This window comes from Vombatus ursinus, unplaced genomic scaffold (assembly GCF_900497805.2).
Source record: "Vombatus ursinus unplaced genomic scaffold, bare-nosed wombat genome assembly UNPS02009975.1, whole genome shotgun sequence".
Lineage (NCBI taxonomy): Eukaryota > Metazoa > Chordata > Mammalia > Diprotodontia > Vombatidae > Vombatus > Vombatus ursinus.
In genome coordinates this window covers 4,304,477-4,330,971 of record NW_020949753.1, presented here as the reverse complement: position 1 = coordinate 4,330,971, position 26,495 = coordinate 4,304,477, and the positions used below count along the sequence as shown (strand labels likewise).

Here is a 26,495-nt window from a genome sequence, read left to right as displayed (position 1 = left end):
CTGAAACTAATTTGGGTAGAATTGAAATGCTTTTGAACTTTTTTGTTAAAAGATATACCAGTAAAATTGGATTACTTAGTTTCTGAATTTCAGTTCCCTAGGCTCAGCCCATCACTCACATATGTGATTGCTGTGTATTGACTTTAAACAAAGAAAAGGAGCACCGACTTTTCCTTGGCAGATTGCATCTGAATCTGCCTTCAGTCGCTTGCCTGGCCTTTAATTTGGTAGTAGAAGCTATTGCAGCATTTCTGTTTTAATGATCCAATCACATTAGAGGTAGAAGTAGTGGTAATCAAATACAAGTTAAATTTGAAGTCTGCTGTTTGAAACTGTACCTTTTTTAAGTGGAAATTTTAGATTTGATTAAAAAGCAAATAAACACTTACATTAATATTGTGTTCTTAGCACCTTGTTGTTCAGTAGTTTCAGTCACATCTTTGTGACCCTGTTTGGGGTTTTCTTGACAAAGATACCAGAGTGGTTTGCCATTTCCTTTTCCAGTGGATCCATTTTGTCAGGCAATCAGAGGTTAAGTGACTTGCCCAGAGTCATGCAGATAGGAAGTGTTTAAGGCTAGATTTGAACCCAGATCTTCCTGACTCCAGGCCGAGAGCTCTAGCCACCGAGTCACCGACTGGCTCCTGTTCTTAGCACATAGCATGCTTTATTTAGCTTTACAGAAATAGTATCTTTTTTTTTTGGATTATCCAGCAGTTCTAATTTTATTTTCAACTTTCACAGTAGAAAGGGATCTTCTAGGTTATCTAATAGAAACCTTGCCCAATGGATGAGTCTTTTCTACGACCATTCCAAAAACAAAGGATAAAATGTGTACATGATTAAAACTTTTAATGTCATTTAATTGTCATTTCATAAAATGCATAGATTAAAAATGTAGTTTTAAATAGAGGTTTTTGCTTTAAATTTCCAATTAAAATTATCTTGTTTAAAAAAAATGAAGTTTGGTCCAAAATTAGTCAAGGTAGTTTTAAAAAAAAAATTTGAAAAACAATCATTATGAAATTGATTCTTAATCAGTCACTTCAAACAAGCCATTTCATCTTCCCTAAAATCCCTTTAATACTAAAATCACATTTGTTTGTTGGCTTCTACAATCTACAAATTATATAAATATCAATACATATTTATATAAAATATGTAAACTGCCTCAATGAAATTGAATCACTTATTTGTTACTTCAGAGAGTCACATATTTCACCAAAGACAATACCTGCTTTAAATAAACCATTTAAATTACAGCAGGTCCACTTTGCTTTTTTAATCTTGTTTTTATTGATATCTTTTACTTTAATATTTCTGTTTTAACATCACATTTCCTTTTAAAATAATCCTTTTTTTGCATCATGATAATTTCTCCCCATATTTTGCTCTTTCCCCCTCCCAGAAAGCCATGCATAACTGATCAATAGGGTTGAAAGTCTGAAAACACGTGCAATATACAACACTTGAGGACCTCCTGGCTCTTCAGATGGTTGGGGTCAGGGTGTCTTCTTATATCTCTTTTTTCAAGCCATCCTTATTCCTTCTAATTTCTCAGCATTCATTTTGGTTTTATTTGGTTTTATTCTTACTATTTACATTGTTGCAGTCACTATATATAATGTTTTCTTGGCTCTGCTTGCATTTTTCTGAATCAGTTTATGTAGCTCCTCCAATGCTCCTCTATAATTCACATTTGTCATTTCTGCACGGTAATATACTACTCCATTACGTTCATGTGCCACAATTTGTTTAGCCATTCCCAATCAATGGGCATCTACTGTGTTTATGATTCTTTGTTATCACAAAAGTGCTGCTGTTAATATTTTGGTATGTGATATGGTATGGCCATTTTATCAATGGCCTCCTTGAGATACAAGCCAAATAGTAGAATCTCTGAGTCAAAAGGTGTGGATTTTTGGTAACTTTATTTGCATAATTCCACATTGCTTTCCAATATGGTTGTGATGAATCATATTCCCAACAACAATGCACTAGTGTCCTTTCCTCCTACCACCCCTCCAGCAATTATTCCCATATCGCCTACAGTTCTGAATCAGTTCTTATTCCCTCCCTATCAAATCAAACCATCCCTTGAATGAAGAATTTTTTAAAAGCTACTTTATTCTTTAGCTCATTATTTCATAATAATCTTACTTTACAGCAAGGCTCAATGAAAATTGAAAGGTTTTTACCAAGCCCAACATTCTTTTCTCCAATAATCAAGGACAGAAGATGACATCACAAGAAAGACACTCTTAAAAGTGAAGTAAACTAGAAGGAAAAAGGAAAACAAGGCTTGGATTATAAGAGAGGAGAGTAGTGGAATTTAATTATCACTGTGTTTAATCTGAGAAAATTAATAATTTTGCAAAAGCCTGGGGCAAGGTAGCAGCAGATATTTTAGACATATAGCGCTGGGTCTCCTTTGGATTAACACTGACCCTGTAGAAATTTGAGGTATTCATCTTTTTAAATAGGGTGACTATGGTAATGTCAGTTGCTAAATTCATAGGAATGCTCTGGAGAAAGTATGTTGGGGCTTTTTGTGGTTCATAGGACAGTTTTTATTAGTAGCATTTGATAAATGACAAAGTTGTGTCAAAGCACTGTATAAAAGTAGACGTGCACATGCAGATTGACTTTCTTTATTTCATCTTAACCTGTTATTACTTAACCTGTGATTACTATTTCTGTTTTAACTGGGTCAGACTGAGGTGTGGGCAGTATAAGCCTTAATTAATGGTCCTACATATTAGAGAAAAGGCCTCTGATGGTCTTGCCCAATTTAGTGCTTTTACCCTAGTACCCACATGCATGCTATCAGAATTTTCTGAAATTCAAATTAGCTGCACTTTATTTAAATAGATATGAACTTTCAGGAGAAGGAATAATACATTGTGGTACATAACTGTCTAATACAGGTTTTTTTTCCCCAATTTCAATTTCATGTATCTTCTCTATGTGAAACCTTGTTATTGAATCACTTAGCCCATGCATGCTTTCATTTCTTACCTTGTTTTTGCTCAGCTCCAGATAAATTAAGCATGCTATGTTTCTGTAATTATTTGACTTATCTAAACTTTTTTCAGCAAAATGACTATATATGTGTATATATGTGTACATATACGTGTGTGTGTGTGTTCAAATAGTCACTATCACTAATTTATACCCCTGTATGTGATATTTGCAGGCACTTTGCTGATCTCTGGGACTACTGCAACAGTAGCCCTGTTGCGAGATGGTATTGAGCTGGTCATAGCTAGTGTTGGGGACAGCCGTGCTCTCTTATGCAGAAAAGGAAAGCCCATAAAGCTGACCACAGACCACACTCCAGAGAGAAAAGATGAAAAAGAAAGGTATTGCCTCCATTGTTTTGGATTTGGTTTTTTTTTTTTGGTAGAAATGCTGGTTTGCGTTTAAATAAAAGTTTCCTAAGTTGAATGATGGCCTTTGAAAAATGGTAAGCTTTTTAGAGTTAATTGAAGTAATATTAGCCTTCCCTTTTCATTAGCTTTTAATTTTTTCTTCATGGAAAGGATCAAGAAATGTGGTGGCTTTGTAGCTTGGAACAGTTTGGGACAGCCTCATGTGAATGGCAGGCTTGCAATGACAAGGAGCATTGGAGATTTGGATCTCAAAAACAGTGGTGTGATAGCAGAACCTGAAACCAAAAGGATTAAGGTAAGAGACTGTTTGACAGCATGAGTTGTGTAGTCATTGACCTGAAACAAAGAGAAATCCATTAGAGGTTTTCCAAGAGTATGGATTTAAATGAAATGCCTATGTTAAGAGAGAATGGAAAGGCCTGAAAAATTATTTAAAGAAAAAGAGGTAATTTTGCATGGCCTATGTAAGGAAGGAAACGGTGACACATTTATTCAGTTTCCCAAGGTTGTCTGCTTGCATGTTTGCTTACTGTTATTTCTAACAAGGGTAGGCTCCTTGTTAATAACTGAAGTCTCCAGGCAGGCAGCCGCTTTTACTTCAGTTCAACAACCATATATTTATTAAGCACATACTTTGTGCCAGGCATTACAGGTTCAAAAACAAAATAGTCCCTGCCCTGAAGAAGCTTATTTTCTGTTATATAAATCTGCATTCTGCCGTTGAATCTTCTTAATGTCAACTACTGAAATAAGTCAAACTCATAAGTGGAGGAAAAGGTCCAATGGGGGAGGGCTTGGCCCCTTACTGGCACTAGGGCATCCAGAAGCTCACTCCCAGAACTGGTAAAATAGAATCTCTGATGAATCCTATCACTGCCACCATTAAATGTCAAGTCCTGAAATAAATCAGACTCATAAGTGGAGGGAAAGACTTCTTTAATTGAGATAAAGAGGTTCATGAGCTTAGGTCACCCATATATTTGAGTACATCAGTGTCCACCAAGAAAAATTGCAGGAAGGTTTTTATACATTAAGGAGGAAAAAGTATGTGTGTGTGTCTGTGGGGCGGGGTGTGTCACATGAGGAACGAGGCTTGGTCATCAGGCCCCAGACACTTTTGGCAATCCAAGCAAGAAAATCCACTTCGTTCTATGTTTTTACCTTTCATGATTCAATTTTACCCAAACCTTAATGAGGAGGCAAGGACATTTTGGAGTCACTTTTGGTAGCTGTGGCTAGCCCACACTAGTTCTATTTTCAAAGAAGGATTCCCAGGGTGGAGCCCTAGGGTAGAGCCTAGCCCACCCTGTTTGAGACAAAGTTTCTCAAGAGCAAGAATGTAAGGACATAGGATGATGTAGAGGAGTGGGGTTTATCTTGCTGTCAGGATGTCCTTTTGACAGAGAAGGAAATATTAAATTTGTTGTTAACAATATTAAAATTAATTTTTCTGGTATTCCCCTCCTCTGATTTGTTGAGACTTACCATCTTCTCAATGAATCATCAACTGGTATAGCAAACATTTAACATTAGGAAAATGGTGTAGGGGAAAGGGGGAGAAAGATTGACCAACGAATTGACAGGAGCCAGTGGGGGCAGTCCTTTTTGGCAAGCTGGCCTTGCAAAAAATAACAGCACATGGGGAGGGAAGGGTAAGCCTCTCCTACTGTCCATTTCATTAGTCCGTCGTATCTACGGGCTCAGAAGTCTCACACAGCTGTCTGGTTTCTGAGAGCATCTCTTGATTCAGTCCTCTGTCTCTCGGGAAGCCTGTTGGAATATGTAGGGTCTCAGAGCAGCTTCTTCTAGCAGGTTTGCTTCTCCAGTTCAGGTTACTGGTAGAGATTCCATTTCTGTGAAAATCTCTTGCAAAATAGATCTTAATACCATTTAATACAGTCACTTTAAGTTTGCTTTACCAATAACCAGGTGATGTGGCAAGAACCAGTTCAAAACCTCTAACTCTAATAAGAACATCAAATTAAGAACCTCTAGACCAAAGAATTTACATTTTTCCATATGCCTTGCTGCTCAGATCCTTATCTAAACCAGATACTTGATTTAGACCCTGTCAGCAACAGGCTGAAGGGAAAATCTAAAAGAATTTATGAATATCTAATTTGTAGAATGAGCCCATCTGGTTAGGAATTTGATACTAACCAATGTAATTATGTAGGATAAGACTGAAAAAAAAAAGCCTTTTAAATTTGCATTAACTCTACCATCATTTAACTTTGGCATTTATCTTTTTTTATTCTTTACCTCAGATTCAAGTCCCAGAAAGGGAAGGGACTTCAACTTATTACTTATAATGCCTTGTGATGAAAGTTAGCAAATTGTTTTGTTGATATATTTAGGAAATTCAAATACAAACTGAAAAATCAGAAAATTCTAAACCCAGCTTTTCTATTTGACATATGTAGATATCTGATCTTATTATTATTATTTCTTTTTCTTAAAACAAGATTTTCACTCTAGCTATTCGCTTCATTGTTTACTCTAATTATTCACTTTTAGTTGCTTATTCCCCCTTCAGGAGGATGAGCTGCTAAGGCACTAATCCTGTACAAGAGCACATAGGTAATAGTATTCTGTCTAATGTATTAGTAATTAGTAATGTAATAGTATTAGTAGTAGTAATTAATAGTAATAGTAATTAGTAATTAGGAATGTAATAGTATTCTATCATAAATGAATTTACCTAAGAGACACTTATTTTGTTCCAGTTGTAGCCAAAAGCTGTGATAGGGTATATTCCAGATTGTATCGAATAAGTTGTATATAGTGAAATATGTTCGGTTACTAACCATGTTCAAATTAATTAGGCATTATGCCTACACAGACCACTGCTTTCAAAACCTCTACAGATTCTTGTGTAATTCACTTGCATTTCAGAGCATTCTCTATATACAAGTGTTAATCCCACATTAAATAATAACCCTGAATAAAATTGGGTGTCTCTTTAAGGTAACACAAGATAGACCATAAGTCACTCTTTTCTTAAGATAACTAATTGCAATGAAATTCTTTTCTTTAACTCAGAACAGAAAACATAAGATATTAACCTCACTAAATAATAGAATTATATCCTGATTTCACAAATACTTACATTATTGGCTAATACCATGCCATGCCATTATGAGATATCTAAAGGATTTTAATCTTGTGTAGAAACATATGACTAGTAACAGGGAGCTAACAAGGCCAAATACCCATCCACTTAGTTGTTCAGGATACGGTTTTGACTGAAAACAGTAAGAGGTGCTAAGGGATTGCAGCAACAAGATTCATCATAAAATCACAGTTTAACTTGCCCTAGTTAGAGAAATGTGTTATTAGAAGAAGAAGTAGTGGCATGATTATGTAAAACAGCATCAATACTGGTCCTCCAGACCTAAGTCCAAGGACTCAGAATGATTCAACACATGTACAAGAATAGGCACAAGTATATGGCAAGACGTGCACTTAGACTCAGAATTAACCAGGTGGGAAGATTTTTTTGTATGGAAAGATGAATTAGGAGGGTCCAACCTTTAGTCTTTCCAAGGTCACCCTCCCAACCTTTATTCCCACGGACAGATACCCACTGGCCTTAGATCTCAGATGTCACTCCCGTTGTACTGCTGACATTTTTTCTTGAAGCAGTGAGACATTGGCTGAAGGACATGACAAATTTAAAAACAAAGTTCAGAAAGAATATGCAGGATCCCAAAAGGTTTCACCACAAGCAACAGTCTCAGTGATCGCAGTAGGTCTGGACATAATTGTTATCAATGCTCTCAAGTTGTTACAACAAATTAGCTAGCAAATAAAAAATTATTAGCCTTCTAGGAAAAAAAGAGTCACAAAAGGTTTTACGTAACATTCCTTACTAGTATTTCTCCTCAAAAACAGCATAAAATTCATCCTGATGTAAAATGGTAGTTATTAGAATCTAATGAAGTAATAATGTTTCTAAGTTCACATAGAGAGTGAGTATGTGATAGCTATAAGCCTGCAGACTCACAAATATCTAACTTCTATTCAATCCTTAAAGCAAAAATAAATCTTTAAGATTAGAGTTTGTTAAGACTAAGTTAGTTAAAATGTAACTTCAGTATAGACCTTTCCAGATATAACTTCATAATTAAACAAATACCTAATTACCACCCTCCTCGTAAAACTTGTTTGTAGTGGAGGAGGAAATTCAGTTTTCTAATTGGCTAGCCGATAAAACTTCTTCTTTACTCTAGGTGAACTGGAAGTTTCCAATGTCTTAAATTGTACTTTGGAATATTAATAGTTTTCAAACATTTACTTTTCCTTTAACAGTTCAGCTCATAATGTAGCAACCAACGTCCAGAATAGAAGAGAAGCTGTATTCCTAACAGTCCCAAAACATGAAACAAAACCCATTTCCAGTCAGGTGACCTTAATTCAGTTAAATGCATCTTCCAATTACCTTACACAGAAAATCATTTCGAATAAATTTAAGTGGAGCTTACGTAAACGTATCTACAAACTTTCTCACTCTAACTAGATATGCTAGGTATTTTCACCCCTATAACCCTCAGGTTTAAGTATCATAGAACACACCATGTCACCAGCAGAGTTGAAACAAATTTATAGCCGTGTCAAACACCTTATCGGATAAAACAACAAAGGATTTTTTTCTTTTCCCATTTTTGTAATCCAAATGAAATAAAATACTCTTAACAAAGACAGTAGCCTTTAGACAACTCTTTAACAACCGAATTTATAACCTAACTCTTTAAATTACAAGAGAATTTATTTTCCTATCCATGTTGGTGTTACAAAGTTTCACAATATAGACATATTTAATTTTGCATTGGCCATGTTAGGTAGTACATATAAAGCTTTGCCAAATTAAATTCACATCTATTAGCTCTGTTTTGATAGAAATTTACAAAAAAGGTAAAACTGAGACAGGTATCTGGCTAGGTATCCTTTATTATGGTCTATTGGCCCAGCTTCTGGCCAAGAGACCCTAGATTGAGGGTATAATAAATTTGTATAAACATGAAACTAAGAGCAGAATAGAAATCTCATTAGAGAGAGAGAGAGAATACATTCAATTACCTGGATCTATTTTTTAATCTCACTATATAATTTCAATTATTTAGTGTTATATTTTACACAAGGGCTATTTATCCCAAGCATTTAATATTATGGGGTCCACTATTTCCAGTCAATCCACTGCCAAAGGTTTTTAAAGTGGCAATAATGTACTCCCATTATCACATTTAAGAGCCAGTTTTAATTTAGTTCAAATCTGGGTTCTGCAATCTCACAAAGAACCCATTGCTTGTCAGTTTACTCCTAGCCCTCTGTAACTCTGTATTGGCTTTCAAATCAAGCTGCAGTTTTTATTGATTTACATAAGGTTTCTAACAACCTTTCCACTTTAAACAAAGTCAGACTTCCTGAGACCTTCTCAGCATACTTAAAACCTCTTCATTTTTATGTTATCTCGTGGTTTGAAAAACCCAAACCTCCTTTATTACCTTCCATATTCTTTCCTCAAACCTTTCTTATTTCTCTCTTTCCAGATTTCCAAAACCTGTTACTCAGACTATACAACTTTCCTTTACTTGCTCAAATTGTACATTTTAACCATATCCCAGACTATATTCACTCCACAGAATATGTCCTTCGTAATTTTAGGACATATTGTTGTTAAACCCAATGACTTAATAAAAACACATTGCCCTGATGTCAGATATTGGGTGGGCAAATTGTAGGGAGCAGAATACCATAGCCAGACACTTCCCCAGATTTAAATTGAACATAAACTACAAACTTTAGTTTTGGAATCCAGTTAAACCTGGATTTACAAACTTTCAGTTTTCAAGATCATTTTCCAATTAAAGTTTTAGCTGCCATAAAAACAGGAAGATTACTTACTCTCTAGCTGCTGCTTCTCTGAGTTAAAAACAAAATTTCTTTCCACATTTAGCTTTAATCTGCTACCATTTGTCACCTTACTACTGGATACCTTATTGATAAAAAGAGTAGTAATTCAGTCTTCTAAAATTGGTGGGAAAAGAGTGTGAAGGGGGAACACATGGAGAAAAACTAGGGCTGGGATCTTGGGGCCTGATCTTTGTCCAATTTCTGCCCCTCTTTTCCTTTCTCCTGTCCTTTTCCTCATAGAAAGTATATAATGCAACATATTTGATGTGCTGAACAGGCATACTATACCAACTAAGGTATCAGTTATAGAAATGTTTTTAGCAAATGGGTACAGATAGGCCAAAGGGATCCAGCTTTGAATATAGGTTAACACTTTTCCATTGGCTTTTGTAAAAATGAGTAGGATTCTTTCCCTCTTGTACTGTCTCCTGAAACTTCATCAAACACAGGGATGTTACTTCTTCAAATGCAGAGATCAGGAGAGAAAGGTTTATATCATCTAATAAAAATCACATTATCCTGCTTAGACAAAGGGGAGGAGTTTTTAGATGATCTAATTGCTTTTCCATTTTTTGTTTCCTCTGGCTCATTTAAGGAAATCCCATTGGCTATGTTGCTTTTGCTATTCTTAATTCCCATTATGTGGAAAAATTCTTGAGCTCGCTTAGGCATAAGTCTTTCAGTTTAATTTGTGATTTGTTCTCTTGAGTGGCCTGAATTCCCCTCCGAGGGGCCATATGGCGTTGCATGGGTGGGAGAAATGACTTTAAACATAAATAATATGACAGAAAGGACACAGAGGTACTTTGCCGGCAGTCTTCATCCTTATCCCTAGAGAGTTAAGTCCCTGCTAACAGGACAGGTGGGTTCAAACCTCCACCCTGCTAGGCTTTCTCCTGAAGCATGTATTTGAAAAGCACATAGAAGCACATAACAAACACAGCTCTCAGTCTGGGTTACTAGCTGTCTCCAGTCTCACACACACACAAATACAAACAGTACACTTAACACTCTACAAAGACAGACAAAAAGGCTGCAGCTTCCTTAAAAAAGTAACTGAGTATGTCCACAAGAAAGGCCTTTTTAGGTCAAATTCTGGGATACCCACACACATACAGCTAATATAGAAATATAGATTATTCAGATTCTTGAGTACCCCCTCAGGTCTTTTCATGTGTCTTGAGAGACTCAGTTTTAGTTTCATTTTCTTTCTTTTGAGATTCTAATTGGCCTAATCCTTTTTGGAGGAGAAATATTTTAGATTCAGCCTCCTTCTTTTCAGTTTTGAATTTTTAAATGTTTTCTTGGGGGTATAAAAGCCTAGATTCTATTTCCCTCTTAATGGCTTCTAATGGTCACTGATTAAAGGAGTCCTATTCAGAGTGTTTGATTTTTGGCCCTGCTTTGTTAAGGGACATCTTTAAATAGTTGATTTTATCCTTACCAAAGAACCCTACTGTAGCCAGCAGTTTTTGGGGATCAGGTCCTAGAACTTGAAAGCATCCAAACTGTGCTGCAGAGCCATTTGACTGGTTGCAGTTCACTTAAGGGGTGGGAGGGCAGATGAAGTATATCCTGAATTGCCGGTGGGTCTTTATCAATAGTCTCCATTAAAGAGGTGACTCAACTGAAAATGACACAGTCCAGATTCAAGTGGGAGTAGGTAGTTACTGGTCCAGTGGCTGGGGACTTGGGTCCATGCGAGCACGAGGGTGTCCAGAAGCTCATTCCCAGGATAGGTAAGATATAATCTCTGATGAATACTACCACTGCCACCATTAAATATCAACTCCTGGAATAAATCAAACTTGTAAGTAGAGAGAAAGGCATCTTTAGGCGAGATAAAGACGGTCATGAGCCTGGGTCACCCATCTGTTTGAATACATCAGTGTCCACCAAGAAAACTTAAAGAAGAGTTTTCAAGAGGAATGGTTGGGTTTCATATGAGGAACAAGGCCTCGTCATGAGGCTATATGACCATGAGCATGATAAGTCACTTAACTGCTCTGAGACACAGTTTTCCCATTTAAAAATAATACATGAACTACCCAAGTCATAGGATTGTTATGAAAGTCAAATGAGAAAATATATTTGTAAAGTGCTTTGCAAACCTTATGTTGTATATGAATGGTAGCTTATAGCAAGTAGATGATATGGTATTGATGATTATACTTAACTCCTGTCATTATTTGTATTACAAATATTCCTCTGTTATTGATATTTGATGCAGTTAGATTAAGACTTGTAGATAAATTCTCCATACTGTATTGTAATACTGCCTGGATTGCTTTACAAATGCTATAGTAACTTGAGAAGAAAAAAAGAAATTTACATGATAATTTTGTTGTATATTTGAAAGAAATAACAAGGTGTGCACAGTCGATTTGCAATTTCATGTGCAATTATTTTTTTTATTGTACTATGTTATGGAAATGCTTCTTCTATTCCATAAATTAAAAATAAGAAAAATTTAAAAAAAGAAGTTGTATGTGATCTTGTTAAAAAAGCACGGCACATGATTATGAATGGTATTTATATAAATTGAAAAAAAATACCAAGAAGGAAAGGAAGGCAAGGGAAAGGAGGAAGGGAAGGAGGGAAGGAAGGAAAGGAAGGAAGAGGAGAAGGGTACAAGGTTAGAAGGGTAGAAGGGTGGGTAGTGTTATCATTTTTTTTCTCCCTGGAAAGATAGATATTTATTCCTCTGCCTTCTCAGTTATATTGTTCTGATTGCTGTTAAGGAATAAAAAGTATTTTTTAAATTATTGCAATTTTGGTATGTAAATGGCTACTCAACAACAAATAAAGTATGTCAGTATTCACTGTCATTCTCAAGTAAACTCTGCTTGATAATTGCGTTTGGGTTCATTTATAGCTGCAGCATGCTGATGATAGCTTCCTGGTCCTCACTACAGATGGAATTAACTTCATGGTAAATAGTCAAGAGATCTGTGACTTTGTCAATCAGTGCCATGACCCCAACGAAGCAGCCCATGTCATAACTGAACAGGTAATGTGGCAGAGTGGCTTCAGTTCTATTTTCATGAGAAATTATTCGAGAGCAATTATGTGAGATGACCAAAAGTGGAAGTCTCAGCATAGAATAGAAGAACTTCATGTTTTTGTGCCAACCTATGATTTCATTAGTGTAAGGAACTTCTGGTGGGGAAACCCCCTCCCCCATTCTAGCTGAGCCCCTCCTGTGTAACATAAGCTCATAGAGCCAGCTGCCTTGGCACTGAGAGGTGATAAAGACATCATATGTCAAAGGCATGGCTTTAATCCACTTCCAGTTTCTCTAACTGCCACGTGGGCTTTTGAGAACAGAAAAATTCTCTCTAATGTTTCAGTTCAATTTTTTTCTTTCCAAGGTTACTTGTATAAATGATAGATTCTACTTGGATTATAGCCATCATACAGAAAAACATTTTTTCTTTTTTACATGTTTTAATTTCACACGTTTTGCTTTATGTTTTAGAGCTTATAAGAAATTGTAAAACTCCTCTAGTTCAATTCCTTCAGTTAACAGAGGGAGAAACAAACCCAGAGAGGTTCAGTGATTAGCTTAGGGTCACACAGTGAGGTAGTGCCAGAACCAGGACCTAGAATTCAGTTGTCTTGACTTGACCTCTTTCCCCTAAACCGGACAGTCCTCCTTGGGAAAGTCCTGTAAGCTAGGCGTGGATATCACATGCGTCAATTACTAAAGGGAATTACCGTACAATAAAGAGTGTATGTAATTCATTAAAAATTCTACCCTACAGTATTATGGCTATTAATTATGTAAAACTAATATACTGATTTTGGAAAATATTAATTAGGCAGTTAACTAGCAATAATTTTGTTTGATTTCTTTGAAATTAGAAGGATTTTCAGGGAATAATTTGAGTGACTCAAATTTGTTAAGTTGCTTGTTCCTTCCTACCTCTTGTCTATTTCCTAGCTAGATGAAGTTGCTAGTTAAATATGGTATCGCTGTGTATGGAATTGGAAACATGAACATATTGGTGATTCACCCACTTAGGAATATGTTAATGGATGTAGTTTTGTGAGCTCATTTAAAATACATTAGATATATATCTAATACAGTGCCAACCGTCTCCTGTAGTTCTGAATAGTGTGTTATTTGAATCAATCCCTGACCATCAAGTTACAAATGCCAAAAGGATAATTTTATACTCTTTGTATTTATATTAGAAAAATAAACAGCCGATCTCATTATCAAAGTTATCTTGAAGTCTGTGAGTGGTCATGGAGTCTAGTGTAAACACCACTGCATTTAGAAGCCAGGTTTCTGGGTCCACCCCTTAATTACTCATGTGACCTTGAACAAATGACTTTGCTTTTTTATGTCTGTTTCTCTGTCTGTAAAAGGAGGGGGGTAGATTAGGTGGCCTCTGGGGTCCCTTTCAGCTTTAAATCTGATCCTCTGATGCCTTCTATTTCTGACATGCTATGATCCTGCACGATTATCATAACCAGTTATGTGGAATTTGTTCACTAGTGCAGTGGCTCGAAAATAGCAAAAATATTTGAGGCCGGTTGAAGCCATGACTGAACTTAGAACTACCAGTCATCCAAAGAGCATGTGTGGATTTAAAATACATCTACAATAGTTAAATTTCTTTGTGCGCACTGTAATTTCCTGTGTTTGTTTTTCTTCCACCAAATGCTATAGGCAATCCAGTATGGTACTGAAGATAATGGCACCGCAGTAGTAGTGCCTTTTGGTGCCTGGGGAAAATACAAAAACTCGGATGTCAGCTTCTCGTTCAGCAGAAGCTTTGCCTCAAGTGGACGCTGGGCTTGATAGTTTGTGTCAGATGTTTCTTTGTGATTGATGTCTATTGAGTATTACAGGAAACTGAACTAGATGAAAAAAAAAAAAGACTGGTACCAGAATCATCTTGTGACTCAATAAATTTATTATCCATTTCCATGTATTGTTCAAAAGTATCATGGTTATCATCTGTAAGCTCTAACTCAACTTGTTTGGCATAACAGTAAGGGTAATCAGACTTCTGTGAGTCCATGTGTACAATGATAAGAGGATCTCATTAAAAACAAAACAAAACAAGAAAGGGTTTGATCTAATTGTGTTAACCATTTTATTTATTTTTCAGACTACTAGGAAGCTCTTGGTTTCCAAATGATGATTTTTTTCTGCACGAGATGAAACCTAACTTTATCATGTTTCTTTGTTTATTTGGATGGGTTCTTGGTTTTTTTTTGGCGGGTGTACATGTGTGTGTGTATGTATGTGTGTGTGTTTTAACAAACGATATTATGTATACATGTTGCATTTTTAAAATACTGATTACAATAAGTGCAGAAAATCCATGTGTTCTCACAACTGCTTTTTAAAATTCTGGCCTAGTAACGAAGTGGCTATTGGAACTGAAAATAAAATTAAAATTATTCACATTGAAAATGATTTAAATTGAAAGTAATGGGATATTCCTAAACTATGATATTTTAAGCCCAGTTACATCTTGATGAACAGTAGGTCTGTGGTTTTAAAATTTATTTAGTATTTTATTTTCCCCAATTACATGCAAAAACAATTTGAACATTCGTTTTTTAAAATTTTTGAGTTCTAAATTGTTTCCCTTCCTCCCTCCCCACCACCCTCATTGAGAAAGCAAACAGTTTTATATATGTTATACATGTGTAGACATGCAAAAATATTTCCATATTAATCATGCTGTGAAAGAAAACGTAGACCAAAAAAAATCCTCAAGAAAAATAAAACAAGTAAAAAAGTATGCTTCAATCTGTATTCAGATACCATCACTTCCTTATCTGAGTATGGATAGCATTTTTCATCCTAAGTCCTTCAGAGTTGTCTTGGATCATTCTATTACTGAGAATACCTAAGGCGTTCACAGTTGATCATCTTACAATATTGCTGTTACTTTGTACACAGTATGTTTCACTTTGCATCAGCTCATGTAAGTTTTTCCAGGTTTTTCTGAGAGCATCCTGTTCATCGTTTCTTATAGCACAATAGTATTGCAACATAATCACATAGCATAATTTGTTCAGCCATTCCCCAATTGATGGGCATCCTCCCAATTTCCAACTCCCTGCCACTAAAAAAGAACTGCTATAAATATTTCAGTACATATAAATCCTTTCCCTCTTTGTTTTTATCTCTTTTTGGGTATAAACCTAGTAGCAGTGGCACTGCTAGGTGAAAGGGTATGCATAGTTTTATAGTCCTTTGAGCATAGCTCCAGATTGCCCTAAAGAATGGTTGAATCAGTTCACAACTCCACCAACAGTACATTAATGTCTCTTTTTTCCCACATTCCCTCCAACATTTGTCATTCTCCTTTTCTGTCCTATTAGCCAACCTAATAGGTATGAAGTAGTACCTCAGAATTGTTTCAATTTGCATGCCTCCAATAAATAGCAATTTAGAGTACCTTCTCATATGGCTATCTAGCTTTGATTACTTCATCTGAAAACTTCATGTATCTTGATCATTTATCAGTTGGGGAATGGTTCTTATATTTATAAATTTGACTCAGTTCTCTATATATTTGAGAAATGAGGCCTTTATCAGAGAAACTTGGTTTGAAATCTTTTTCACAGTTATGATTGCTAAATGTATTTCCCTCCATCCTATTTTCTTCCTCCCTGTGTATTCTATTCTCTCTCTCACCCTGTCCCTCCTCAAAAGTGTTTTGTTTCTGACTATCATCTTCCCCAATCTGCCCTCCCTTCTATCACCCCCATCCCCTTCTCTTGTCCCGTTCCTCTCCTATTTTCGTGGAGGGTAAGATAGATTTCTATATCCAATTGAGTGTGTAATTTTCTCTTTGAGCCACAAGAGTAGGGTTCACTCACCCCCCTCTATAAAAGCTTTTTCTTGCCTCTTTTATATGACATAATTTACCCCATTCTACCTCTCCCTTTCCCTTTCTCCCAGTGCATTCCTCTTTCTCACCCTTTATTTTTTTTAGATATCATCCCTTCATATTCAACTCATATCTGTGCCCTCTGTCTATATATATACTCCTAAGTGCCCTAATATTGAGAAAGTTTTTATGAGTTATCATTTTGCCATGTAGGAATGTAAACAGTTTAACCTTATTAAGTCCCTTATGATTTCCCTTTCCTGTTTACCATTTTGTGCTTCTCTTGAGACTTGTATTTGAAAGTCAAATTTTCTATTCAGCTCATGTCTTTTCATCAAGTATGCTTGAAAGTCTTATATTTCATTAAATGTTCATTTCCCCCCCTGAAGGATTATACTCAGTTTTGCTGGGTAGGTGATTCCTGGTTGTAATACTAATTCCTTTGCCCTCAAGAGTATCATATTCCAAGCCCTCTGATCCTTTAATGTAGAAGCTGCTAAATCTTGTGTTATTCTGACTCTGGTTTCACAATACCCAAATTGTTTCTTTCTGGTTGCTTACAATATTCTCTCCTTGAGCTGGGAGCCCTGGAATTTGGCTGTAATATTCCTAGGAGTTTTCATTTTGGGATCTCTTTCAAGGGATGATTGGCGGATTCTTTCCATTTCTATTTTACTCTCTGGTTCTAGAATATCAAGGCAGTTTTCCTTGATAATTTATTGAAAGATGATATCTAGGCTCTTTCTTTGATCATGGCTTTCAAGTAATCCAATAATTTTTAAATGATCTCTCATGGATCTGTTTTCCAGGTCAGTTCTTTTTCCAATAAGATATTTTATGTTGTTTTCTATTTTTTTTCATTCTTTTGGTTTTGTTTTGTTGTTTCTTGATGTCTCATAAAGTCATTAGCTTCCATTCGCTCAATTCTAATTTTTAAGGAATTATTTTCTTCAGTAAGCTTTTGTACCTCCTTTTCCATTTGACCAGTTCTACTTTTTAAGAAGTTTTTTTTTTTCAGTGAATTTTTGTGCCTCTTTTTCCATTTGGTCAATCCTACTGTTCAAGGCATTCTGCTTTTTGTACCTCTTTTATCATTTGGCCTACTCTGTTTTTGCTTTTTGGTGAGGCAATTGGGATTAAGTGACTTGCCCAGAGTCACCCAGCTAGTAAGTGTCAGGTGTCTGAGATCAGATTTGAACTCAGGTACTCCTGACTCCAAGGCTAGAGCTCTATCCACTGTGCCACCTAGCTGCCCCCATGGCCTACTCTATTTTTAAGGTGTTTTCTTCAGTATTTTTTGGTGTCTCCTTTACCAAGATGTTGACTCTTTTCTCATGAATTTCTTGCATCACTCTCATTTTCTCTTCCAATTTATCTTCTGCCTCTCTTACTTGATTTTCAAAGTGCTTTTTGAGCTCTTCCATGGCCTAAGACCAGTTCATATTTTTCTTGGAGGCTTTCGATGTTGGAGCTTTGACTTTGTTATCTTTTTCTGAGTATGTTTTGATCTTCCTTGTCCCCATAGTAACTTCTATAGTCAGAATTTTTTTTCTGTTGTTTGCTCAGTTTCCCAGCCCATTACTTGACCTTTAACTCTCTGTTAAAATGGTGCTCTGTTTCCAGGGTGGAGGGTGCATTGTCCCAAGCTTCAGGGGTTTTATGCAGCTGTTTTCAGAGATATTTCTAGGAACCTGCAAGTTTTAAGTTCTTCCAAGGTGGTATGATCTAAGGAGACATATATTTACTACTCTTCTGGCCCATGCTTTGGTCTGTGAGTGACCACCAGCATTCTTTTCTCCCCTTGAACTGTGACAAGGGTCCCTGCTCCCTTGCAGCTGCAACTCTGGTGTGCTAGTGCTCTTTCTTGCCCTGGGAATGCCACCCAGGATCATGCCTGAAATGTATGGGCAAAGCAACAGAGTCCCATCCCCCAGTGCCAGCAAAGAAACCCCTGTAGTCCAATCAGTTGTTCTACCCCCTTACCATCTGTGGGCTGAGAGCTCCAGAAGTAGCCCCTGCTGGTGCTGAATCAGTGGCTCCCAAGGTCTGCCCCTGATTCACTGGAGCCCAGTCTTCTCTGGCATGGCCTGCACTGGACTGTGCTCCCCTCTCACCCAGGTGTGACAGACCTTTCCTGCCAACCTTCTAAGTTGTCTTTGGCTGGAAAATTATTTCATCCCATCCTTTTGTGAGTTCTACCACTTCAGGAATTGTTTTATGGCATTATTTAAGTGTGTTTAGAGGGGTTTTGGGGAGAGCTCAGGTGAGTCGCTGTCTTTTCTCCACCATCTTGTCTCCTGTCCTGGGCCTGTGTTTTTGAAGTTGCTTGTTTGTTACATGGGTCTCATGTAATCGTTCATTCTCTTTCTTATCAGTGAGGAAGATGCACAGTATATGTTTTTCAATCAATCTAGGAAAATAAACTACTTATGTAGAAGGTCCTTTTGCCAGAATAATATAAAAAGAAGTACTGAAGATCTTAAGTGCTGCATATAAAATTTTCTGCTCTTATCTCTTAAGTGTTTTATACATAACAACATGTATAATTTTTTTGTGGGGGGAAAAAGAGTGATGACCTCATAATTATGAGGCTACCTAATGGTGGTTTGCTTTTGCTCTTTTTTAAATTAAAGTTAGAGCCTTAGTCTAAAGCATAGATCATTAAAACTTTCTGCCTAAAATCCAGTTTGCTATGTGATTTGCTAATGTAAATTTATGGCTTTTTTTTCTCTTTTGCTATCTTCTTTTGGTAAGTAAAATGAGCAGATAGAAATGGATTTCAAAATGATGGTGAGGGAGGATAGGTTATTTCTGCATAATATGTCTCTCAGTATATGTTGTTTATATCTTTTTCTCTACGTAAAAGTGTATGAATATATACATATTTAAAATAATACTATGTCATTGAAAGGGAACAAAATCCAGTATGGCTCTTCACTGATTTGGGTTAAACTCTCAATATAATTTTCCCTTTGGATTTATAATTCAGAGCAAGGGATCATTATATGAGGACTAGAAATGGGAAGGTAAGGGATCCCTTTCACGAACCATTTAAGTGTTAGTGGTATTTAGAAATGATTTGTAAAAATTAACAGATTTAGAAAAATAAGAAACTCAACCAAAATGTTGAAGATAGACTGACATATTGATGTCTTATTGTGTGTTAAAGCCTTTTAAAATGCAATTTCTTTTGTAGGACATAAAAAAAAATTAGTGTTCTAAAACATCAGGAAATGTGATGAAGGTTAGGGTGAAAAGGAATCAAAAAAGACTACCAGGAAACCAAAAAGCCATTGGCATTGCATATGCCCCTAACTTAAAATTTTCCAGAATAATTATTTTCTACAAGCTTTGAAAGGCTTATATTTAGGCCCGGAGTAGTTCTATACATTCCATCTGCAGAAAAGGAAGTTTTAGTTAGGTCTCCTTACCTTATTCATCAAGAAAAACTACTTAAAAGAAACCACCTAATTGCTTTTGCCTCTCCCTCTTTCCAAGGAAGGTACATGAGAGAGGCCAGCATTCAAGCTCTTTGTCATCCCTCTCTGACATTCATCTGAAGCACAGAGAGGCAGGTTGAGGCACCTAAGTAGCTTCCTTGCTCTTCCTGAATCAAGTCTTTAAACAAAAATAGTAAACTACTCCATAAAACGATTACTTAGAGTATCAGAAAATCCCTATATTAAAAATACCAAAATGGCATTCTAAAGATTTTTGGTTTCTTTGCTATTTTGAATTAGTCACATTAGTGCCCCTCTTCCCATTAACATAGATATGGTCATTAAAATATTTATCAAGTGCCTATTATATGCATGCAAGGTACTGTCCTAACACTGAGAGTTGACTTATTTTAAAATCCAAGTATTGTAGGCAGTGTTGTCAAACCAGCGACAATGACTGAGGTCACCGAGGAATGAAGGATACTTATAGATCTGTCAAAGAGATAGGTGTATGTTGCTGCTTTGGGATAGGATTTGCTGTGCCTCTCATGGATATTTTTAAAATGCTGAGTTAACCAGCTAATCTCAGAGACTTTTTTTATTTATATTTTTCAAGCCTCTAGCATTAAATATAAAGATGTGACTTTGACTGCTCCTGAAGGACAAAGGAACTTAATGGGCTTCAAAATCTGTGACTTAAAAGTGTGCCATGGGTATGCCCACAACAGTGAAAGAAATGGGGGGTGGGAGTGGCCTAATGATTTTTTACAACTGTGAATTTTCCATACAGGCAAAAACTATGTGAGTATGCCTGACTTCAATCTAGTTTATATTCCTGTAACGTTAGATTCTTGGTTATGTTTTAGTAGTATTTGCTTTCTATTTAAATGAAGTGTACAGTTGTAACTTATGTAAATTTAATAGCTTCTCTGTTTAATGAATGTGCTGCCGAAATATTATCTGTCAAATCTGTTCTGTGTATTGAAACCATTGTATTTTGACACATACTAAAAGTATAAATATTTAAATGCCTTATGTCTTTGAAGTTAAATGTACTCCTGTTTTCTTTAACCAGTTCATTAAACTATGACTGAGTGGTTAATTGGTGTGCATATTTTGATAGTTTTAAAATTACATTATAAAATTAGCTTCCTAAATATTAAATACATTGCATTTTCTTATCTATTCTGTGATCCCCATACATAGATGATTTTTACAGATTAAGTTTACCCTATGAATAAACAGATTGTAAGTAGCCTGAGTTCAATTTAAAGGTCAACTGAAGAGACTAATGATATTTAACTTGTCAAAAAGAAGACTTAGGGGAACCGAGTAGCTATTTGCAAGTATTTGAGATGCTGTGTCATGTAAAAGAAAGATTAGACTTGTTCTCTGGCTCCAGGAAGGTTTGGGGAGAGAAACTGTGGTATGAAGTCAGGAAAAACTTCCTAATAATTAGAACTATCAAAAAGTGCAAAGGGATTGTAGTTTCCTCATCATTGAAGGTTCAGATGAGGAGGATAAATGTCCATTTATAGGACATGGTGTGGTGGGCATTACTTTCAAGTATGGTTCGGATGGCATGGCCGCTGAGGTCCCTTCCAACTCTGCAGTGCTGTGAATCCATCATGATAACTCATTTTAGCCAGTAATGGCTCCTCTAGGATCCATTCCATTCCCCAGTAAGCACTGCTGTTTTCTGGATTCCTAGGATGTTACAACTATAATGTCTTCTATCAGATCTCTTATAGCTTTAACAATTCTGTGAACTCTGTTTTACAGATTAGGTAATTTTAGTTCATTTACATATAAGGAAACTGAGGCCTAGAGAGGTGAAGTGAGGTCACAGCTAGTAAGCCACAGGCCCCAAACTTGGCCAGCCCCAGGTCTTCTGACTCTAAGGCTAGTGTTCTTTCAAAACACACAGACACAAACACACACACAAAACCCTTCACTTGGATTCCTCGATTTGTTGTGGATTTTGATACATAACTTGTGTATCATAATTTAATTTTGCAAATGCTGAAGTTATGTTGTATAAATTTGTTCTGTAGCTTGCCTTAATGTTACTTGAGTGCTAAATTTCTTAAGGAAACTTGGTGACATCAGTAAACAATAAATATTGCTTACTTTCAGCAAATCTTTTCATTCCTACTGAAACATCCCATGGTTTCCCTTCCCCCAACCCTCTCAGCTGAGATCTTTGCCTCATATTTTACAGAATAAATTGATCTCACTTGCTGTGATCTCTTTTTCTCCTTTTCCTTATATCTCATTTAGATAAGAAGAAAAGAAGAAAAATATTTACATGCCTGTAAAATTATTATTCTATTTGGAGAAGTGCTTGTTTCCTCCTCAGACAGTTAATATTAATTTTGAGATTTCTCAATATCTCCAGGCTTTATGGATGAAATGATTTTCTATGTAAGATAATTTTAAAATGTGTTCAATTGAGTTGATGTCATTTGACCAGCAATCAAATTTCACATTTCATGCTTTAAGTACATAATGTTGTTTCAAGTTATTATTATTACCCTAATAGTTTTTTTGTATTATGATTTTGGGAAACCGTCATATAAAAATGCTATTAATTTGAAAAATTATATTTAGAGTTACTGCATTTGTATTATTAGGAGATTAGGTCTTCTATTGATTTGAATGCCATGGAATTATTAGAGACTTTCATCATTATAATTTTAAAACTCTCCTAAATTTTGAGTGTATTGGGTATATTTTGTTTTAAAATGGATAATAATAACTTAGTGTTTAGGAAAAGTACAAAAAAAACTGCCTTTTAAATTATCCTTATCTATAAAGTTCTTTGTGATTTGCCATGTTCCAAGATCAGCAGCCTTGACAAGTTCTTAATATCTTATCAGTTCTGTGAAAGAAAGAATTATAAGAATGTATATGACTAATGAAAGTCTTATCTAAGGATTGTTGTTTTTTTTTTTTTTTACATCAGAATGTTTAAGCTAGAAAAGAAAAGAAAAATATTGAATTAATGCTTGTGGAGGAGATTCTATGTACTTAATAAGTTCTAAAGAGAAATGTTTTAATTTACTATTACTTATTATTAACTGTTATTGTAACGTGAGAAACAATGTACCTGTTCTAAATTGTAAGCAGTGGAATTTACTGTGTGAGGTGTAAATGTAATTTGATTTGCTCTAAATTTTGAATTCATGTATAACTTGTTAAGCCTGTACTCCACCATTCAAGGGAAAAGCCGTTAGCTGCTTGAAGGAAGTGTGATCTGAAAATGCTTCAGGTGGATGTAGGTACCTAGGAGAGTTGAGAAGATGGTCTTACAAGGGTAATGGCAATATCCTCTTGACTCAGTTTCCTCACTGTGTTATTTCCTTTTTGAACAGAAATATCTCCTACCTGGTTGATTGTGAGCCTGGCTAACCTTGTGAATAATGTGTAATTCTGTTGAAAGATTGACTATTTCAAAAGGTACCTGTGACTTCTATCTGAAATCAAATAGAGCTAAGGAAATTTTGTCCTAATGTAGCTATGATAGATCAATCTGTGACTTTAGACTTAGGCCTGAGGATACAGTTCTGATACTATCATAACTGTGTCCTTCCTCTTTTCATAGTAAATTTCTCTGACCCTGACAGGAAAACTGAAAATATTTTAGAATGGATCTTATGGTTTCAATTATCAAGCATCTATGAACTGTTATAATGGGATGCAGGTATAAAGGACTCCATTGTTTTGATTTTACGGTTGTTGTTGTTGTTCAATCATTTCAGTCATGTCTGAATCTTCATGACCCCATTTGGGGTTTTCTTGGCAAAGATACTAGAGTGGTTTGCCATTATCTTATCCAGCTCATTTTACAGAGGAGGAAACTGAAGCAAACAGGTTTAAGTGACTTGCCCAGGGTCACACAGCTAGTAAGTGTCTGAGGCTGGATTTGAACTCATGAAGTTGAGTCTTCCTGAGTCCAGGTCCAGTGCTCTATCCCTTGTGCCACCAACTTTGATTTTACTGTACTGAATTTATCACTTGTAATTGTCAACTTCCTAGCCTAGGCCACTAAGGCACATCAGTTGTTAGACCTGCCATCTCTTTGCTCATTGGTTTAATCATTAAAAAAAACACAACGTATTCATGTACAAGATTATGTCTGTATAGCATTACATCTTAACTGAATTATATGAGAACATATAGACTCAAAAGGGAGGATAGGATGAAGATGTGATGTGATTGATGTAAGACTTTTCATTTTTAATGGATTAATAAACTTCACTTTGGGGAAAAAAACGAGATTAGACTGTTTCCACTTAAAAGCTAAGAAATATGTGATTGGCTTTCAAATGTTTCCCATTGAGTAAAAGGGTATACTTAAAGGACTCATAATAACTGTAATTGTACTAGTAGCCCTAGAACTTTTGCTGTTATGCCAGTGAAAAACAATAGAAAAGGCCAAGTAAAGATCATTTTCCTTAATAATATGCTTTTTTTTTTATCCTGGGTGGGGGGAAGAGAATTACTGAATTTTGTTCAGAACCCTTTGAATATCCACAGATGCTTATCCATACAAATGCTTAAATATACTGACTTTGGATATGTTCTAGTCATTATTTTTAGTAGTTGTCTTTAAGATCTCAAGTTGGATTGAGGATTTTACATATTTTTGTTGTTATGTCATTTTAGTCTTGTCTGACTCTTCGTGACCTTATTTGGGATTTTCTTGGCAAAGATACTGGAAGGGTTTGACATTTTATTCTCCAGTTTATTTTTACAGATGAGGAAACTGAAGCAAACAAAGCTAAGTGACTTGCCCAGGATCACTGTCTGAGGCCAATTATGAACTCAGGTCTTCCTGATTCCAGGCTCAGTGCTCTATGCACTGTGCCATCTACCTGCCTATTTCATATATAGAATTTAACAGAGTTATTTTAATTAGTTATCAAGGAACTTTTAAATAAGTTTAAATGAAAATATAAAGAGGAAATAAATGCTACCCATCTCCTTCACATAACAACTTGAATCATGTACTTGAAGGTACATACATTATATATACATATATTGAGAAAAGAGAAGGGAAATGCTTGTAGTTCTCAGGATGACCAGAAATAGATCCCCTTTTCAAAACAATAGGTAAGGAAGGTTTTAATATTTTTATTTTTATTTTTGTTTGTTTTTGTTTTTTGTTTTTGCTAGGCAATGGGGTTGTGACTTGCCCAGGGTCACACAGCTAGTAAGTGTTATGTGTCTGAGGCTGGATTTGAGCTCAGGTCCTCCTGAATCCAGGGGCAGTGCTCTATCTACTGCGCCACCTAGCTGCCCCAGGTTTTAATATTTTTAAATCATTAATTTGGCATGCTAGAAAACAAAGACTTAGCTCAGTGAAATACTGTTATTCTCTAGAAGCAATATATTTGTATAGTTTTACAGATAAAAAACTAAAACTCCAGTAGCTTACTTGTCCAAGGAAATACAAGGACAGTGAATCTAGAGTTCAGTATTCTCTGTTAATCAGTAGAAATTGCAGCTTGCCCTATATAAATGGCCAAAGATCACTTTTTTTCTGACCAGATGGATTTACCGTTGAATTCTACCAAACATTTAAAGATCAACTAATTCCAAAATTAAATAAATTATTTGGAATAATAGGCAAAGTATCCTACCAAACTCCTTTTTTTTTTGAGGGTCATAAATCAGCATTTATTATTTAAGTTGAAGAACAGGTTATGAAGGGGGTGGGGGGGAGCCCAGGTGGACAGGAAAGAAGGGAGGAGACGGGGAGCCGAGAGCCTCTCCTGTGTCTGCTCCAGATGGGGTCGATCCTGATTTCTGAGCTTTGGTCCAGGGCACACAATGAAGCACATGATAAGATGAGGTTCCAGGGGCTACAGATTTAGGAAACGTCAAGAGATGGCCAAAGTTACACACCCAACCAGAGGTGAGGGCTGGGATTTTCCTTGGATCAGCAGCACCACTTCCTTTTAGGAACTGAAGCGTAGGGATAAGTTCCATCCCCCTCATTTCAGCTCTTATTCTTGTAGTTAAAGTCTTTGTGCTAATGAATTCTTTCCTCGCCTCTCTAACTTCTAGTACTTGGCTTCTAGTTTCTTTGAATATGCATCCAACTTGTAAGCGGCCTGCTACTTGCTCCTCAATTAAAGTGATCTGATCCAGATGAGCCTGAGGTGCTGCATGTTTCTGGTTTAAGTCCTTTAGGTTTCTACTTATGTTTACTGCAATATCTTTCATTTCTAGATACTTCAAACTAGTCAGTTTGTTCATATTTTCCAGAAGTTTATAGTCTTCACTGGTGGCTGTCAGCTTGCCTGTTAGGTACATGACCATTTTGGAGAACGTGTCCTGCACAGCTCCATGATGTCCGCCTCGGCGGGCTCTGTGGCCTCCTCGGTCCTCTCTACCACAGCATTGTCTAGGCCGGGGAAGGGAAGGAGAAGGGATGGAGGGAAGGATGGGGATGGGGGAGGGGAGACAAAGGGGAAGGGGGGAAAGGAGGGAAGAGGAGAAAAAGGGCCCTACCAAACTCCTTTTATGAAACAAATACGATGTTGACACCTACACCAGGAAAAGCAAAAACAGAAAAAGAAATTTATAGGCTAATTTCATTAATGAATATGGATGCAAAAATTCTAAATAAAATACTAGCCAGGAGACTACAACAATTTATCACAAAGATTATACATGGTGGCCAGGTGGGATTTATACCAGGAATGCAGAGATGGTTTAACATAAGGGAAATTATTAACAGGATTGATTATATTAATAACAAAAGTAACAAAAATCATATGACTATATCAATAGATGCAGAAAAAGCTTTTGACAAAATACAATACTCATTCCTATTAAAAAAACATTTGAAAACATAGGAATGAATGGATTTTTCCTTA

The 26,495-nt window shown here is 36.1% G+C and overlaps 2 protein-coding genes across 3 annotated transcripts in view; one reads left to right on the top strand and one right to left on the bottom strand.

The window, feature by feature from the left end:
- The window catches only part of PPM1K (protein phosphatase, Mg2+/Mn2+ dependent 1K), a 30,626-nt gene extending 16,227 nt beyond the window's left edge, over positions 1–14,399 (top strand). For both annotated transcript variants that reach the window (XM_027853338.1, XM_027853337.1), the window contains exons 4-7: positions 3,197–3,362; positions 3,543–3,687; positions 12,181–12,315; positions 13,984–14,399. In XM_027853338.1, the coding sequence (XP_027709139.1) occupies positions 3,197–3,362; positions 3,543–3,687; positions 12,181–12,315; positions 13,984–14,115 (578 nt within the window). In that variant the 3' untranslated portion in view covers positions 14,116–14,399. The remainder of the gene's footprint in view (positions 1–3,196; positions 3,363–3,542; positions 3,688–12,180; positions 12,316–13,983) is intronic.
- A 10,893-nt stretch (positions 14,400–25,292) lies between these two features.
- On the bottom strand, positions 25,293–26,066 carry LOC114036758. Its single transcript, XM_027853438.1, has one exon. It carries the CDS (start codon positions 25,933–25,935, stop codon positions 25,315–25,317), a length of 621 nt encoding a protein of 206 aa, XP_027709239.1. The 5' UTR covers positions 25,936–26,066; the 3' UTR covers positions 25,293–25,314.
- Positions 26,067–26,495: the final 429 nt, after the last annotated feature.

What these genes read in the sequence shown, in the direction of transcription:
- LOC114036758 (XM_027853438.1), bottom strand. Translation starts at nt 25,935, where the DNA reads ATGGTCATGTACCTAACAGGCAAGCTGACAGCCACCAGTGAAGACTAT.